The 14,191-nt window shown below is 45.0% G+C and overlaps 1 protein-coding gene across 1 annotated transcript in view; it reads left to right on the plus strand.

Moving 5' to 3' along the window:
• Positions 1–14,191, plus strand: part of cfap91 (cilia and flagella associated protein 91) — a 133,483-nt gene that overhangs the window by 49,977 nt on the left and 69,315 nt on the right. Inside the window, exons 7-9 of the mRNA XM_086006853.1 lie at positions 900–1,077; positions 3,876–4,033; positions 9,879–10,061. Of these exons, the coding sequence (XP_085862979.1) occupies positions 900–1,077; positions 3,876–4,033; positions 9,879–10,061 (519 nt within the window). The remainder of the gene's footprint in view (positions 1–899; positions 1,078–3,875; positions 4,034–9,878; positions 10,062–14,191) is intronic.

Raw genomic sequence — 14,191 nt, forward strand, 5'->3', positions numbered from 1 at the left:
ACCACCACCCCTTGACATTCAATGGCATTACTATCGCCGAATCCCCCACCATCAGCATCCTGGGGGTCACCATTGATTAGAAACAAAACTGGACTAGCCACATAAATACTGTGGCTACAAGAGCAGGTCAGAAGCTGGGTATTCCGCGGCACGTGTCTCGCCTCCTGACTCCCCAAAGCCTTTCCACCATCTACAAGGCACAAGTCAGGAGTGTGATGGAATACTCTCCACTTGCCTGGATGAGTGCAGCTCCAACAACACTCAAGAAGCTCGACACCATTCAGGATAAAGCAGCCCGCTTGATTGGCACCCCTTCCACCACCTTAAACATTCACTCCTTCTACCATCGGCGCACCGCGGCTGCAGTGTGTACCATCTACAAGGCTTCTTCGGCATCACCTCCTAAATCCACAACCTCTATTACCTAGAAGGACAAGGGCAGCAGGCGCATGGGAACACCACCACCTCCAAGTACACACTCCAAAAAAAAAAACTATATGGAGGCTAATTTAATTCAAAAAGAAATGAGAAGAAACATACTGAAGGAAGTGAATCCAATTTTAACATTCACATGGCATAATCCTCTAGTATAAGGTTTACTGAATATATCATAAATTCTAATGCATTAGGCATATTTGCACAAAGGTGTTTCTGACCTGCAAAATAGAGGATGCGATGTGCAATAGAGATCTATTGTCCTGTGTTCTATGTAAAAGTTATAGGTACCACTTGTGCACAGTTTTTTTTTAAGTAAATGTAAATTAGGCTTCTGAAGAGCAAACAGGATCTGTCTTCTAACAATCCTTGAACATTTGTAGGAAATCGTTGCTTCCCTCTTAAAACATATTCAGACTTTTTTTCAACTACTTAATGAATGGTACTCTCTCATGTGACTGCAGGCCGAGGCTTACCAGCAGGCTTAGCAGAGGTGGAGATGATTGAACGCGCACGAGCAAAGCGTGCTTGGGAAGCTAATCTGCCTCCATTGAGTGATCGCTGGCAACTTGAGAAGAGGAAGAAGATGATGGAGGATATGGAAAGAAATGAGTGGGCATTCCGGGAACAAGAAATTGAAAAGTAGGCATTAAAGCTGCACCCTAAAACTGAATGCTCCAACCAAGTTTCAGTTGAGTGGGCAACTCGTATACAAAAATGAACCCAATTTATTGTAGGCCTGTTAAGGAAACTGTTTAGATGATGCACAGAGTAATGGACAGGGTAGGAATGAGAATTATAGGGACGTAACAATAGGTAGATGGGAATTATGAATAGGAAAATAGATGATTCTAACTGGACTTGGTTGTAGGCTGGCACTTCAGTGGAGTACTGAGGGAGTGCTGCACTGTTGGAGGTGCTGGCCTAGAAATTGAGTTGGCGCCGCGCCAGGGCTTTAGCGCCGGAAATTTAGCGCCGGCGCTAAGTCCCCCTGCGTGCGCCAAAAATTCAGTAGCGCCGCGCCCAGACGGCTGCCGGCGCTACTGGAGGGTGTCAGCGCCTCGCAATGGGCGCTGACTGCCGCATTGCGGCGCTAATCCGCCGCTGCGGCACCCGATGCGGTGCGGCAGGCTGGGGAAGTGCAGGCCTCCTCCTTCCGTTAAGGAGGAGCTGCCTGCACCCGACCGCTGGCCGTTGATCTGTGGAGAAAAATGAGCCCGGCACCTCGGAGAAGTGCCGGGCTCGCGGCCCACACTCATCTGTGCCGCGGAGGGGTGTTGGAGGAGTCCGGGGAGGGAGGTGCAGGCAGGTGGCCGCCGGGAAAGCGGCCGGCCGCCGCGCAACCTTAATGCGCCGGCGCTAAGACCCGTAGCGAACTTTTGAGAAATCGTTGGTTGCGGCTGCCACGGGCGAGGTGGCCGCAACTCAATTTCGGCGTTCGGGCGCGTTGCCACGGCAACCGGGACGCTGCGCACACCGATGACGTCATCGGTGCCGGCGCAGCGCAACTGGCTAACGCCGATGGCAGCGCCCAAGTGAATTTCTCAATCGGCTGTACTTGCGGCGCTAGGCCCTCTAGCGCCTCAAAATGGGCGCTAACCCCACTCAATTTCTAGGCCGCTGTCTTTCAAATGAAATTGTAAACTGAGGCCTCATATGCCCTCTCAAGTGGGTGTAAAAGATTCCACAGCACTATTTGAAGACGAGCAAGGGCGTTCTCCCGGTGTCCTGGCCAACATTTATCCCTCAACCAATACCTAAAAACAGATGATCTAGTCATTTATTTCTTTGCTGTTTGTGGGATCTTGGTGTGTGCAAATTGACAGCCGAGTTTCCTACATTACAACATAAGTACTTCATGGCTGTAAAGCGTTTTGGGGCGTCCTTCGATCATGAAAAGTGCTATATAAATGCAACTTTTTTTCTTCGTCATTATAGAATTACTGTCTTAGACTGACCAATCCAACACATTAATCCAACAAAGTGGAAGTTAGTGTCTCTGCTCTGGTTGGACTGATAACCATCTATATCTATCTATAATATATTAAAAACTTGCATTTACTGCATCTGCACCATTTGATTTCCTGTTACCACATTTTGGTCACACTTTTTGTGTCAACTTTTTCCATTTATAAATTCTTATGTCCACATTTATCATGGAAAATGCCTTTGTAACTTAACACTCTGAATTCACAATCTGGCCACAAATCTTTCCTCATTAACTGAAAGTTCTAATGCCTAAATTAAGGGTTTAAGAGTCCGTGTGTATGATAGAGCGAAAGAGATGTGACAGTGTTCTGATTACATACCTGCTGTAGCCATTCGTTTGTGTTCTCTAAACTTTAGAAAGTGAAAGTGAGAGGCACTGGGTTCAGCGACAGAGGGTGAAGGGGAGAATAGGCCCTCTCCCCTGTTATCCAGGACCTTGTGTCTTCCTTGACACTAGCCCCTGTCCTCATGCCCTATGTTACTAAATGCCAGTTCCTCCTGCCAGTCAGAACAGCTTTATGTTTAAGTGTTTTAAAAATGTGATTAATTTTTTCGAGCCTGTGATCTTCCTGGTTTGTATGGTTCAGTACAGGAAACTTTTTTATCCGGTACCGACGGGACCGGCGTGGTGCCGATTTATCAAAAAGTCCGGATTACAGAGAGGTATAGTAAAAGGTACGAGAGCCCGGTACACAGCAACAGATCCAGGCGTCCCTGTTGCTTAGCAACAGGTGCAGGAACCCCGCCACAAGATACAGGCGTCCCTGTTGCTTAGCAACAGGTGCAGGAACCCCGGTTACACAGCCACAGATCCAGGAACGGCCACTAATATGAAGTAAAACTTACCTGAACCTACTCCTGAATTTTGCCGGTTAACAGAGATTTCCAGTTATTTAGGTGCCGGTAAATCAAGAGTTTCCTGTACCATACTGGGTAGCGCATTAACCCAGTGAGCTATTGGGGGAGTTTTGAAACAAAACACAATGATGCAGTGTTACACTTTACTAGAAATATCTTAAAAAAGGGGCCAGAAGAGTAAAATATTGTAACAAATGTCATTTTGAAAGATCATCGTCTATACTTTTTCAGTATATACTATCTACAGGATGCACTGCAACAACTCATTCACTGGCTGGAGGGTTGGTAACCAGAGGACATAGAATTAAGCTAATTGGCAAAAGATCAAGAGGGGCGATGAGAATTTTTTTTACGCAGGGGCTTGCTATGATCTGGAATTCACTGCCTAAAAGGGTAGTGGAAGCAGATTCAGTAGTAACTTTCAAAAGGGAATTGGAAATATACTTGAAAAGGAAAAATGTAGCATGTTTGGCATTGGTTCCTCTGTTACTGTACCTTCTTTCAAATGTACTGCAGTAATTCTATCAGGTTGCAGCAGTCAGCTTTGCATTGTGAATGTAATAAATGCATCCTTTTATATCTTGTACCTTAAGGCTTCAGGAAATTCGACTAGACATTCTGAAGAATTTGTTAAGCCAACGTGAAGCAAAGCAACAGGAAATGAATGTGAAACGTGTAGAAGCACACTGGTCAAAGCATCAGCAAAAGAAAGGAATGGCTACAAAGAAGATAAGATTGGAGCACATCAAAGGTACTATTAGCTTCATTTAGAAGAGTATGAGTGACTATTTCTGGTTTGACTTGTCTTTCATTTGCTCACCTTTTTTCTTGTTATTCTTCACCATCATTTCCCCTGTTAACAGGTCGGACCTCTGCCAAAGCCATTATGCAACTTACCTTGGAGATGTGCGAGTGTGGCCTAAGTCACCTATCTCTGTTTGTCAGCAATTTATCACTGTGGGGAACAATGGGAGAAACACTTATCCTCCCATTCTGTGACATAGTCCTCCCATTCTATGACATAGTCCTTTGCTACACCAGTTTCCTATGTTGCTGAACTCTACGGCTGCCTTTTTTTAAAAACAAAAATGACTTTCATGAAGTGCAAAGTTAATGTCCTAATGTCCTTGTATAGCATTTTACATAATGTCATCATTAGATAGTCATGTTGCTAAGCTTATGACGCTGCTTTATATAATCTATCCATATAGATGGGAATGCTGGTCCCAAAAAGGTTCTTTAACACTAAAAGGCTGATTTAATGATTTGTGCTCCAATCTAGCAAGGCTCCATGCTGGGAGCAGAGCCGTGCAAAATTTACCCTATAGAATTTTTTGATTGGTTGCTTTTTGGAGAATGGGAAATCTGAGCCAGTGAGGATGTGTTGCATTCCATTGACACATCAGACACTTTCCCATGCTCTGTGGATACATCCTACGTTGTTTATATTACAGGCAAATGAGCAGTGGATTAGCAGGAATTAAGCAACTGTATTAGCACATTTCCCATGACGTTGGTCACAGTGATTTGGGCGATACATTGTTTTATAGCAACAGAAGCATTTGAGCAGCTAATTTATAATTGATCCCCTGGGACGTAGTGTAAGTGAACCCACAGTCCGGGCTCAACATTTTAATTCTTTTTTAATTGTCCTGAGTTTGAATTTGTCAGTTTCTCTACAGCAATTGATCACTCTGTGATTGATTGCTTTTGGGAAACCAGCCTTTTAAAAATTTTAATTACCACACCCCCAAGTAGAAACATTTTCTCTACATCTACCCTATCAAATCCTTTCATAATCTTAAAGACCTCTATCAGGTCACCCCTCAGTCTTCTCTTTTCTAGAGAAAAGAGCCACAGGCAACAACATTGGACACCAAGGGCACACAGGAGGAGGGCCTTGTGCCCAGCATTGCTGGGGTACAAATAACAGGAAATATGTTATATGTCAAATCTTGTCATAATGGCATGTTGTCATAATACGCTTGAACAGTGTTTATGCTCCACACGAGCCTCCTCCCACCCTTCTTCATCTAACCTCATCAACATATCCTTCTATTCCTTTCTCCCTCATGTGTTTATCTAGCTTCCCCTTCAATGCATCTATGCTAATTGCCTGAAACTACTCCCTGCGGTAGCGAGTTCCACATTCGAACCACTCTCCAGGTAAAGAAGCTTCTCCTGAATTCCCTTTTGGAATTATTAGTGACTATCTTATATTTATGACCCCTAGTTCTGGTCTCCAAGTGGAAACATCTTCTCTACGTCTATCCTATCAAACCCTTTCATAATCTTGAAGACCTCTATCAGGTCACCCCTCAGTCTTAGAGAAAAGAGCCCCAGCCTGTTCAATCTTTCCTGATAGGTATAAGTCCTGGCAATTCATTCTAGTAAATCTTTTTTGCACCTTCTCCACTGCCTCTATATCCTTTTTATAATATGGACACCAGAACTGTACTCCAAGTATGAGCTAACTAAGGTACTATACAAGATAAACATAACTTATCTGCTTTTCAATTCTATCTCTCTAGAAATGAAACCCAGTGCTTTGTTTGCTTTTTATGATGTTTTAACCTATGTTCCTACCACAGATTCCTCTACTCCTCTACCCCATTTAGACACTTACTTTCCAAGGAGTATGTAGCCTCCTTATTTTTCCTAATAAATGTATCACCTCACACGCCCGTTCTACTGTTTTCCTGTATTTTGTAGCAGTCCTCCTCGATATTAACTACACCTCCCAACTTGGTGTTGTCCACAAATTTTGAAATTGTGTAGAGACAATTTGTTATGAAGGTCTATGTACAAACTGACTCTCACTCGTTAGAGTATGCAAAAGCTGCAAATGGGAGAGTGAAATAAGGAAGTCGAGAGAAGCAAGGAGATAGTGACATTTTACTAAATTACACATTTTCTGTGAGAAGTCAGAACTCCATAAACGTAAGATCGGCTATCCATACAAAATGTTTCGTACATGCATAATTTCTGTATTAGATATTGCTTATTTGGGGTGTGGGTTTTTTTGTCAGAATTCTGGGAAAAGAACCAAAATTTCTCACAGATCATAAGCAAAAGGGGTCCTTAAATCCCACCACCCAGTGATGTATTTTTGGCATTGGAGCAAGAGCTACTGAGACTATTTCTCAGTATTATTATCTCTCACAAAAAGGCCATTGCACAAAGAATCACCACATTCTGTGACCTCATGGCCCGGCATATCCCTCACTCTACTATTACTATCAAGCCAGTGGACCGACCCTGGTTCAATGAGGAGTGTTGAAGAGCATGCCAGGAACAGCACCAGGCATACCTACAAAGTGCCAACCTGGTGAAGCTACAACACAGGACCACATATATGCTAAACAGCATGCTATAGACAGAGCTAAGCGACCCCACAACCAACAGATCAAATCAAAGCTCTGCACTCTTGCCATATCCAGTCGTGAATGGTGGTGGACAATTAAACAACTAACTGGAGGTGGAGCCCAGCACGAGAGTGCAAAAAACAAGGCTGAAGTGGTTGCAACCATCTTCAGCCAGAAGTGCCGAGTGGGTGATCCATCTCGACCTCCTCCTGAGGTGCAACCATCACGGAAGCCAGTGTTCAGCCAATTCGATTCACTCCACGTGATATCAAGAAACGGCTGTGCACACTAGATACAGCAAAGGTTATGTGCCCCGACAACATCCCGGCTGTCGTGATGAAGACTTGTGCTCCAGAACTAGCTGCACCTCTAGCCAAGCTGTTCCAGTACAGCTACAACACTGGCATCTACCTGATGATGTGGAAAACTGCCCAGATATGTCCTGTCCATGAAAAGCAGGACAAATCCAATTTGGTTAATTACCGCCCCATCAGTCTACTCTCAATCATCAGCAAAATGATGGAAGGTGCCGTCGACAGTGCTATCAAGCGGCACTTACTCACCAATAACCTGCTCACCGATGCTCAGTTTGGGTTCTGCCAGGACCACTCTGCTCCAGACCTCATTACAGCCTTGGTCCAAACATGGACAAAAGAGCTGAATTCCAGAGGTGAGCTAAGAGTGACTGCCCTTGACATCAAGGCAACATTTGACCGAGTATAGCATCAAGGAGCCCTAGTAAAATTGAAGTCAATGGGAACCGGGGAAAACTCTCCACTAGCTGGAGTCATACCTAGCACAAAGGAAGATGGTTGTGGTTGTTGGAGGCCAATCATCTCGGCCCCAGAATATCTAACCTCTGACCTGCTCTTGTTGCCACAGTATTTATATGGCTGGTCCAGTTAAGTTTCTGGTCAATGATGACCCCCAGGATGTTGATGGTGGGGATTCGGCAATGGTAATGCCGTTGAATGTCAATGGGCGGTGGTTAGACTCTCGCTTGTTGGAAATAGTCATTGCCTGGCACTTGTGTGATGTGAATGTTACTTGCCACTTATCAGCCCAAGCCTGAATGTCGTCCAGGTCTTGCTGCATGCGGGCATGGACTGCTTCATTATCTGAGGACTTGTAAATGAAACTGAACACTGTGCAATCATCAGCGAACATCCCCACTTCTAACCTTATGTTGGTGGAAAGGTCGTTGATGAAGTAGCTGAAGATGGTTGGGCCTAGGACACTGCCCTGAGGAACTCCTGCAGTGATGTCCTGGGGTTATGACGATTGACCTTCAACCACCACAACCATCTTCCTTTGTGCTAGGTATGATTCCAGCCAGTGGAGCGTTTTCCCCCTGATTCCCATTGACTTCAGTTTTACCAGGGCTCCTTGATGCCACACTCGGTCAAATGCTGCCTTGATGTCAAGGGCAGCCACTCTCACCTCACCTCCATGTTTGGACTAAGGCTGTAATGAGGTCAGGAGCAGAGTGGTCTTGGCGGAACCCAAACTGGGCATCAGTGAGCAGGTTTTTGGTGAGTAAGTGCCACTTGCTAGCACTGTCGATGACACCTTCCATCACTTTGCTGATGATTGAGAGTAGACTGATGGGGCGGTAATTGGGCGGATTGGTTTTGTCCTGCTTTTTGTGGACAGGACATACCTGGGCAGTTTTCCACATTGTCGGATAAATGCCACTGTTGTAGCTGTACTGGAATGGCTTGGCTAGAGGTGCGGCTAGTTCTGGAGCACAAGTGTTCAGCACGATAGCCAGGATGTTGTCGGGGCCCATAGCCTTTGCTGTATCCAGTGCGCTCAGCCGTTTCTTGATATCACGTGGAGTGAATCGAATTGGCACTTCTGGCTGAAGATGGTTGCAAACGTTTCAGCCTTGTCTTTTTCACTCACGTGCTGGCTTCACCATCATTGAGGGTGGGGATATTCATGGAGCCTCCTCCTCCTGTTAGTTGTTTAATGGTCCACCACCATTCACGGCTGGACGTGGCAGGACTGCAGGGCTTTGATCTGATCCGTTGGTTGTGGGATTGCTTAGCCCTGTCTATAGCATGCTGCTTCCGCTTTTTAGCATGCATGTTGTCCTGTGTTGCCGCTTCCCCAGGTTGACGCCTAATTTTTAGGTACGCCTGGTGCTGCTCCTGGCATGCTCTTCTACACTCCTTATTGAACCAGGATTGATCCCCTGGCTTGGTGGTAATGGTAGAGTGAGGGATATGCCAGACCATGAAGTTACAGATTGTGGTGGAATACAATTCTGCTGCTGTTGATGTCCCACAGTGCCTCATGGATGCCCAGTTTTGAGCTGCTAGATCTGTTCTGAATCTAACCCATTTAGCACGGTGGTCGTGCCACACAACACAATAGAGGGTGTCCTCAGTGTGAAGACGGGACTTCATCTCCACAATGACTGTGTGCGGTAGTCATTGCTACCAATACTGTCATGGACAGATGCATCTGCGACAGCTAGATTGGTGAGGACGAGGTCAAGTAGGTTTTTCCCTCGTGTTGATTCTCTCACCATCTGTTGCAGGCCCAGACTGGCAGTTATGTCCTTCAGGACTCGGCCAGCTCGGTCAGTAGTGGTGCTACCGAGCCACTCTTGGTGATGGACATTGAAGTCCCCCACCCAGAGTAGGTTCTGTGCCCTTGCTACTCTCAGTGCTTCTTCCAAGTGGTGTTCAACATGGAGGAGTACTGATTCATCAGCTGAGGGAGGGCGGTAGGTGGTAATCAGCAGGAGGTTTCCTTGCCCATGCTTGACCTGAAGCCATGAGACTTCATGGGATCCGGTGTCAATGTTGAGGACTCCCAGGGCCACTCTTTCCCGACTGTATATCACTGTGCCACCACCCCTGGTGGGTCTGTCCTGCCGGTGGGACAGGGATAGTGATGGAGGAGTTTCGGACATTGGCTGAAAGGTATGATTCTGTGAGTATGACTATGTCAGGCTGTTGCTTGACTAGTCTGTGGGACAGCTCTCCCAATTTTGGCACAAGTCCCCAGATGTTGGTGAGGAAGACTTTGCAGGAGTTTTGCAGGAGTTCCTCAGGGCAGTGTCCTAAGCTCAGCCATCTTCAGCTGCTTCATGAATGACCTTCCCTCCATCATAGGGTCAGAAGTGGGGATGTTCGCTGATGATTGCACAAGAATCAAAGTTTAAATGAAATAAAAATGTATTCTGATCTTAATTAGCATTTTAAACATTTGTCTTTCTAGAAATAAGAAAACTAACAGCTAAGAGGAGAAATGTGGAAGGGAAGCTTGAGCGTCGTAGCCTCATACAGAACTATGCAAATTATGGTTCACAGGTTTATGCACCTCTCTCTCGAATTGGCCAGTTTCCAGACCAGAATTCAGATCGTTACATTGTGAAAAGTCGTTTTCTATCCACATTTGATGGTAAGTTAATGTATAAAAAAACTACAAACTGTGTATATCTTTCAATCTGTTTTGGATTCCATTGTCATGTGAATATCCAACAGGCATACCTCAACTATGTACATCCAACAGGCATACCTCAACTATGTACATCCAACAGGCATACCTCAACTATGTACAGTCATTTAAAAAAAATAAAAACAAAATACAACACATCCCATGAGTTCCAAATCTCTCTGCACTGCCTTTGGTACATTAAAAGTGTTTCAATATTAACCCTTCGGTTCGAAAATAGGATTCTACCATTTTTAACCCATTTAAATGATCCAAGTGGGCACAGAGAGGAAGATAATATTTGCAGGTGTCTAAATATGGCTGTTATGAGGGTGATTCTTGGAAGAGTTACAAATGCAAATTTTCTTCATATACCATGGAACGTAGGTTGTGTGAAAATTCCCACTGTCTGAAATAATCCCTCATGGCTTAGTTCTAAGATGTATGCCTAGGTGTTCCAGTTTTCACAGTACTAAGTGTCAGAGACATGAAGTTACATGGTAAAAACCTGGTACAAAGGCAAATCCTAATGACAACACCATTTTTTTTTTTTTAAGATGAGGATAAAAGGCTAAGGTCCATAATACATATCGCCTCAAGTTGAAAAAGTAAAAGAGAAGATGAGGTAAATTAGGAATTAGTGATTGGTTGATTGCAAGCTTGAGCTTTAAAATCCAGAAAAAAGAAAGAAAGCCCGAGGGAGGTAAAGAGTTATACAATTTTAAGGCAAAAACAGAAAACACTGGAGACACTCAGCAGGTCAGGCAGCATCCGTCGTGTAGGAACAGGAGTAGGCCATTCAGCCGCTCAAGTCTATCCACCATTCAGTTAGATCATGGCTGATCTATAATCCATTGACCCGCCTTTTTCCATATCCCTTGAAACCCTTACCCAACAAAAATCTAATGATCTCAGTCTTGAAAATTTCAATTGACCCAGCATTTCCCTTTTGGGAGAGCAAGTTACAGAATTCACTACCCTTTCTGTTAAAAACTGCTTCCTGATTTCACTCCTAAATGGCCTAGCTGTACTTTTATTATGCCCCCTTGTTCTAGATTCCACCACCAGAGGAAATAGTTTCTCTGTATCTATCCCATCGAGTCCCTTTACTCAAGGGAATGCAAGCCACGTTTATGCAAACTGTCCTCATAATTTAACCCTTTAAGCCCTGGTATCTGCGAAATCTGCACTGTACCTCTTCCAAGACCAGCATGTCATTCCTGAGGTTTGTTGCCCAAAACTGAACATAGTACTCCAGATGCCGTCTAATCATAGTTCTGTACAACTGAAGCAGCACTTCGCTTTTGAATTCTAACCCCCCTTGAGATAAAGGCTAACATTTCATTAGTCTTTTTGATTACTTTTTGTTCTTGCATCCCACTGCAGCTTACCTTTTGTTTGTGGGAGGATGGGAAATCAGTCAGCTCCCACACTAAGCAGGCTGGCAGGTCAGGTTTGGGGGTAAGGGGTGTGGGGGGAAGGTGACTTTGGGGGCAGCCTCGAATGGGCCAGCAACAGGCTGGAGTTCTTTTGTGGGCTCAGGAGACGCACTCCTGCTCCTCCTGGCCCCACAAATTCAAAATTTCCTGGGCCGTTTTCTGAGCGGCATCCAGCAGTCCCTTTAAGGACCATGGTTAGGCTGCTCACCGCCTGGTACAAATGGGGGTTGGGTGTCTGCCCCATACTCTGCCTATTTGAACTTGCAATTTGCAATTGGGGTCGTAGGACCCGATTTGCATATTTAATCAGCTTCCCCCCGTGTTTCATCAGATCGATCTTGGGTGTCAATAGCGTGCCTGAGGCGCCCTCTGATTTTCACCTGCCAGCCACCCATTTTTCAGATGAAATTGGGCAGCTGGCAGTTGAAAATTGCCCCCAATGCCTTTATAATTTAGAATCGGGCACTTTAAACCTCTACTTTCACTGTGAAATCTGTCTGAGGTCATATCCACTTAGAATCAGTTTTTTTGTACTCCCTACTATATTGTAGTCTGTCTTATTGTTTGAGGGACATCTTTGACATTGTGGGAATGCAATAAATCTATCTTTGTGTCCAGCACCATTACTGGCAAAAAGGGTTTTCCCAAGAATAATCTCCCTATCTGAGGTGATGAGGAGAAGAAGTAGAGGAGGTCCACCAAAGGGATGCCAAGCTGGTCGGGCTTCTTGAGGTGTTCTGTGCCTACCCAGTGGTATCCACGCACGTATCTGCAGATAGAGATGACCACATCGCATTTTGGCTGACGATTAGTACAAGCAGAGGCTTCAACTCTAAAGATAAGTTGTAACTGCAGGCCTGATGGAACAGATATGTTAGCCCCTGACTAACTGCTATGTTGGATGGCTTTTCAGTAGCCCCACAATCACAGATGTCCCTTCAGCCTTGGGAAATTATAGTAATGGGTTAACATGACTTTTGAAGTCTTCTAAAGGCTATCTGAATTTTTGACCACCTTTGTGACACCTCCCTTTAATTGTTGCCATTTCTATAAATTTCACTTCCATGCAATTTTCTATTTCTACCTGTGCTCCCAGGAGTTGCCCGAATTTGCATCTGGATCTGTGAAGAATTATGCAAAGGAACTGACCCCGTAAATTTCCATGCTATTAGTATATGACCAATCACACGGGATTACCACCAGTTCTCAAACTTTAGACATGACGGGGGTAATTTTAACCCCCAAAAACGTGTGGGTTTGGGTTGGGTGGGAAGTTAAAATGTTAAAAATCTGAAACGGGAACCCAACCCGCCTCAAACCCATCCACTTCTGGTTTTAACGGAGGCAGGACGAGTTGCGAGCGACCAATCCACTCCCAGGAGGCAGGTTGGTCATTGAAACCTTTTAGGGAAGCTGCATGCCTCTGATTTAAGTGTTTCTATTTTTAACCACGGTCGACCGGGTTTCCCAGGCCTCGGGTAGCCCAGCAGCTAAAAGGTGGCAAGAAGGGCCGGATCCATTAAGTAAGTGCCTTTACAGCACTGCGTGTGGGCCAGGAGGAGCACAAGTGTTTCCTCCAGGCCCAACAAGCTAACCTGTAAATACCCCCTTCACCCCCGTGATCTCCCCCCACCCCCCCCCCCCCCCACGATTCACGACTCTTCCCCAGCCCCTCGATCTTTCCCCGATCCTCCCCATCTCTGCCCCCAATCTCTTTCCAACCTACCGTGATCACTCCCCAACCCTCCAAATCACGCTCTACCCACAGTCCTCACCCCCACCCCTCGTGCTCTCTACCCTGAGCAGCACAAAATTTAGCTGCTGCTTGGCTGTGGCTTCTTCAGTTCGTTGGAGAAGCAACTTTGATAGATGGAACAGCTGCAAATGATGAAAGCCGACTTTTGCTTCTTCCATAACATTGCATTTCACAAAGTTGATTGTAAGCCAGTTATTTACAAAATGGATACCAGAAAGTTTGTAGCTTTCTGACTCAAAGTTTAATTGTAATGTCCAAATGGTGTATGTCTCCCTTCTGTAGACTATACAGATTTTGAAACCTTGTATACGGAAAATAGGATTGTTTCTGGGTAAGATGCTTTATTTTGTTCTCAGCTGAGCAGTGTTAGACATAGAGAGCTATTAGAGGATGAAGATCTGGAATGTAAAGTCTTGATTTTGGCAGAAATGAAGAATCTAAGAATCCAAAGCCAACCATAATTTCTATTATTGTCCAAACTGACTTTAGGGTTCATCTCCTGTTATGTGGAGTGCTGATGTAGAATGTCTGCACAGAGAAGTATAAATTACATAAAGGTAAAAGACAGATGCTGATTAAAAGCAGCTACCTCAATACTTTGTAGTGTCAATTTGGCTCAGTTTGAGTTAGAGTGTGGGTTTAAGCCCTGCTCTAGGATTTGAACACATAATCGAGGTTGACAATTCAATTCAGTACTGAGGCAGTGTTGCATTGTCAGAGCTATTGCCTTTCAAGTGAGATGTTGATCTGAGATCATGTCCGTCAGCTCAGGTGGACATGAAAGATCCCATGGCACTAGTTGAAGGGAGTTCTTTTGGAATCCCGGCCAACATTCATTCCTCATTTGTTTTTTGTGGCACCTTAGTGTCCACAAACTGGTTCCCACGTTTGCCTACAATACA

The sequence above is a fragment of the Somniosus microcephalus genome, chromosome 14 (assembly GCF_052327205.1).
Source record: "Somniosus microcephalus isolate GS21.2 chromosome 14, FLI_Smic_1.0, whole genome shotgun sequence".
In the NCBI taxonomy this organism is placed as follows: domain Eukaryota; kingdom Metazoa; phylum Chordata; class Chondrichthyes; order Squaliformes; family Somniosidae; genus Somniosus; species Somniosus microcephalus.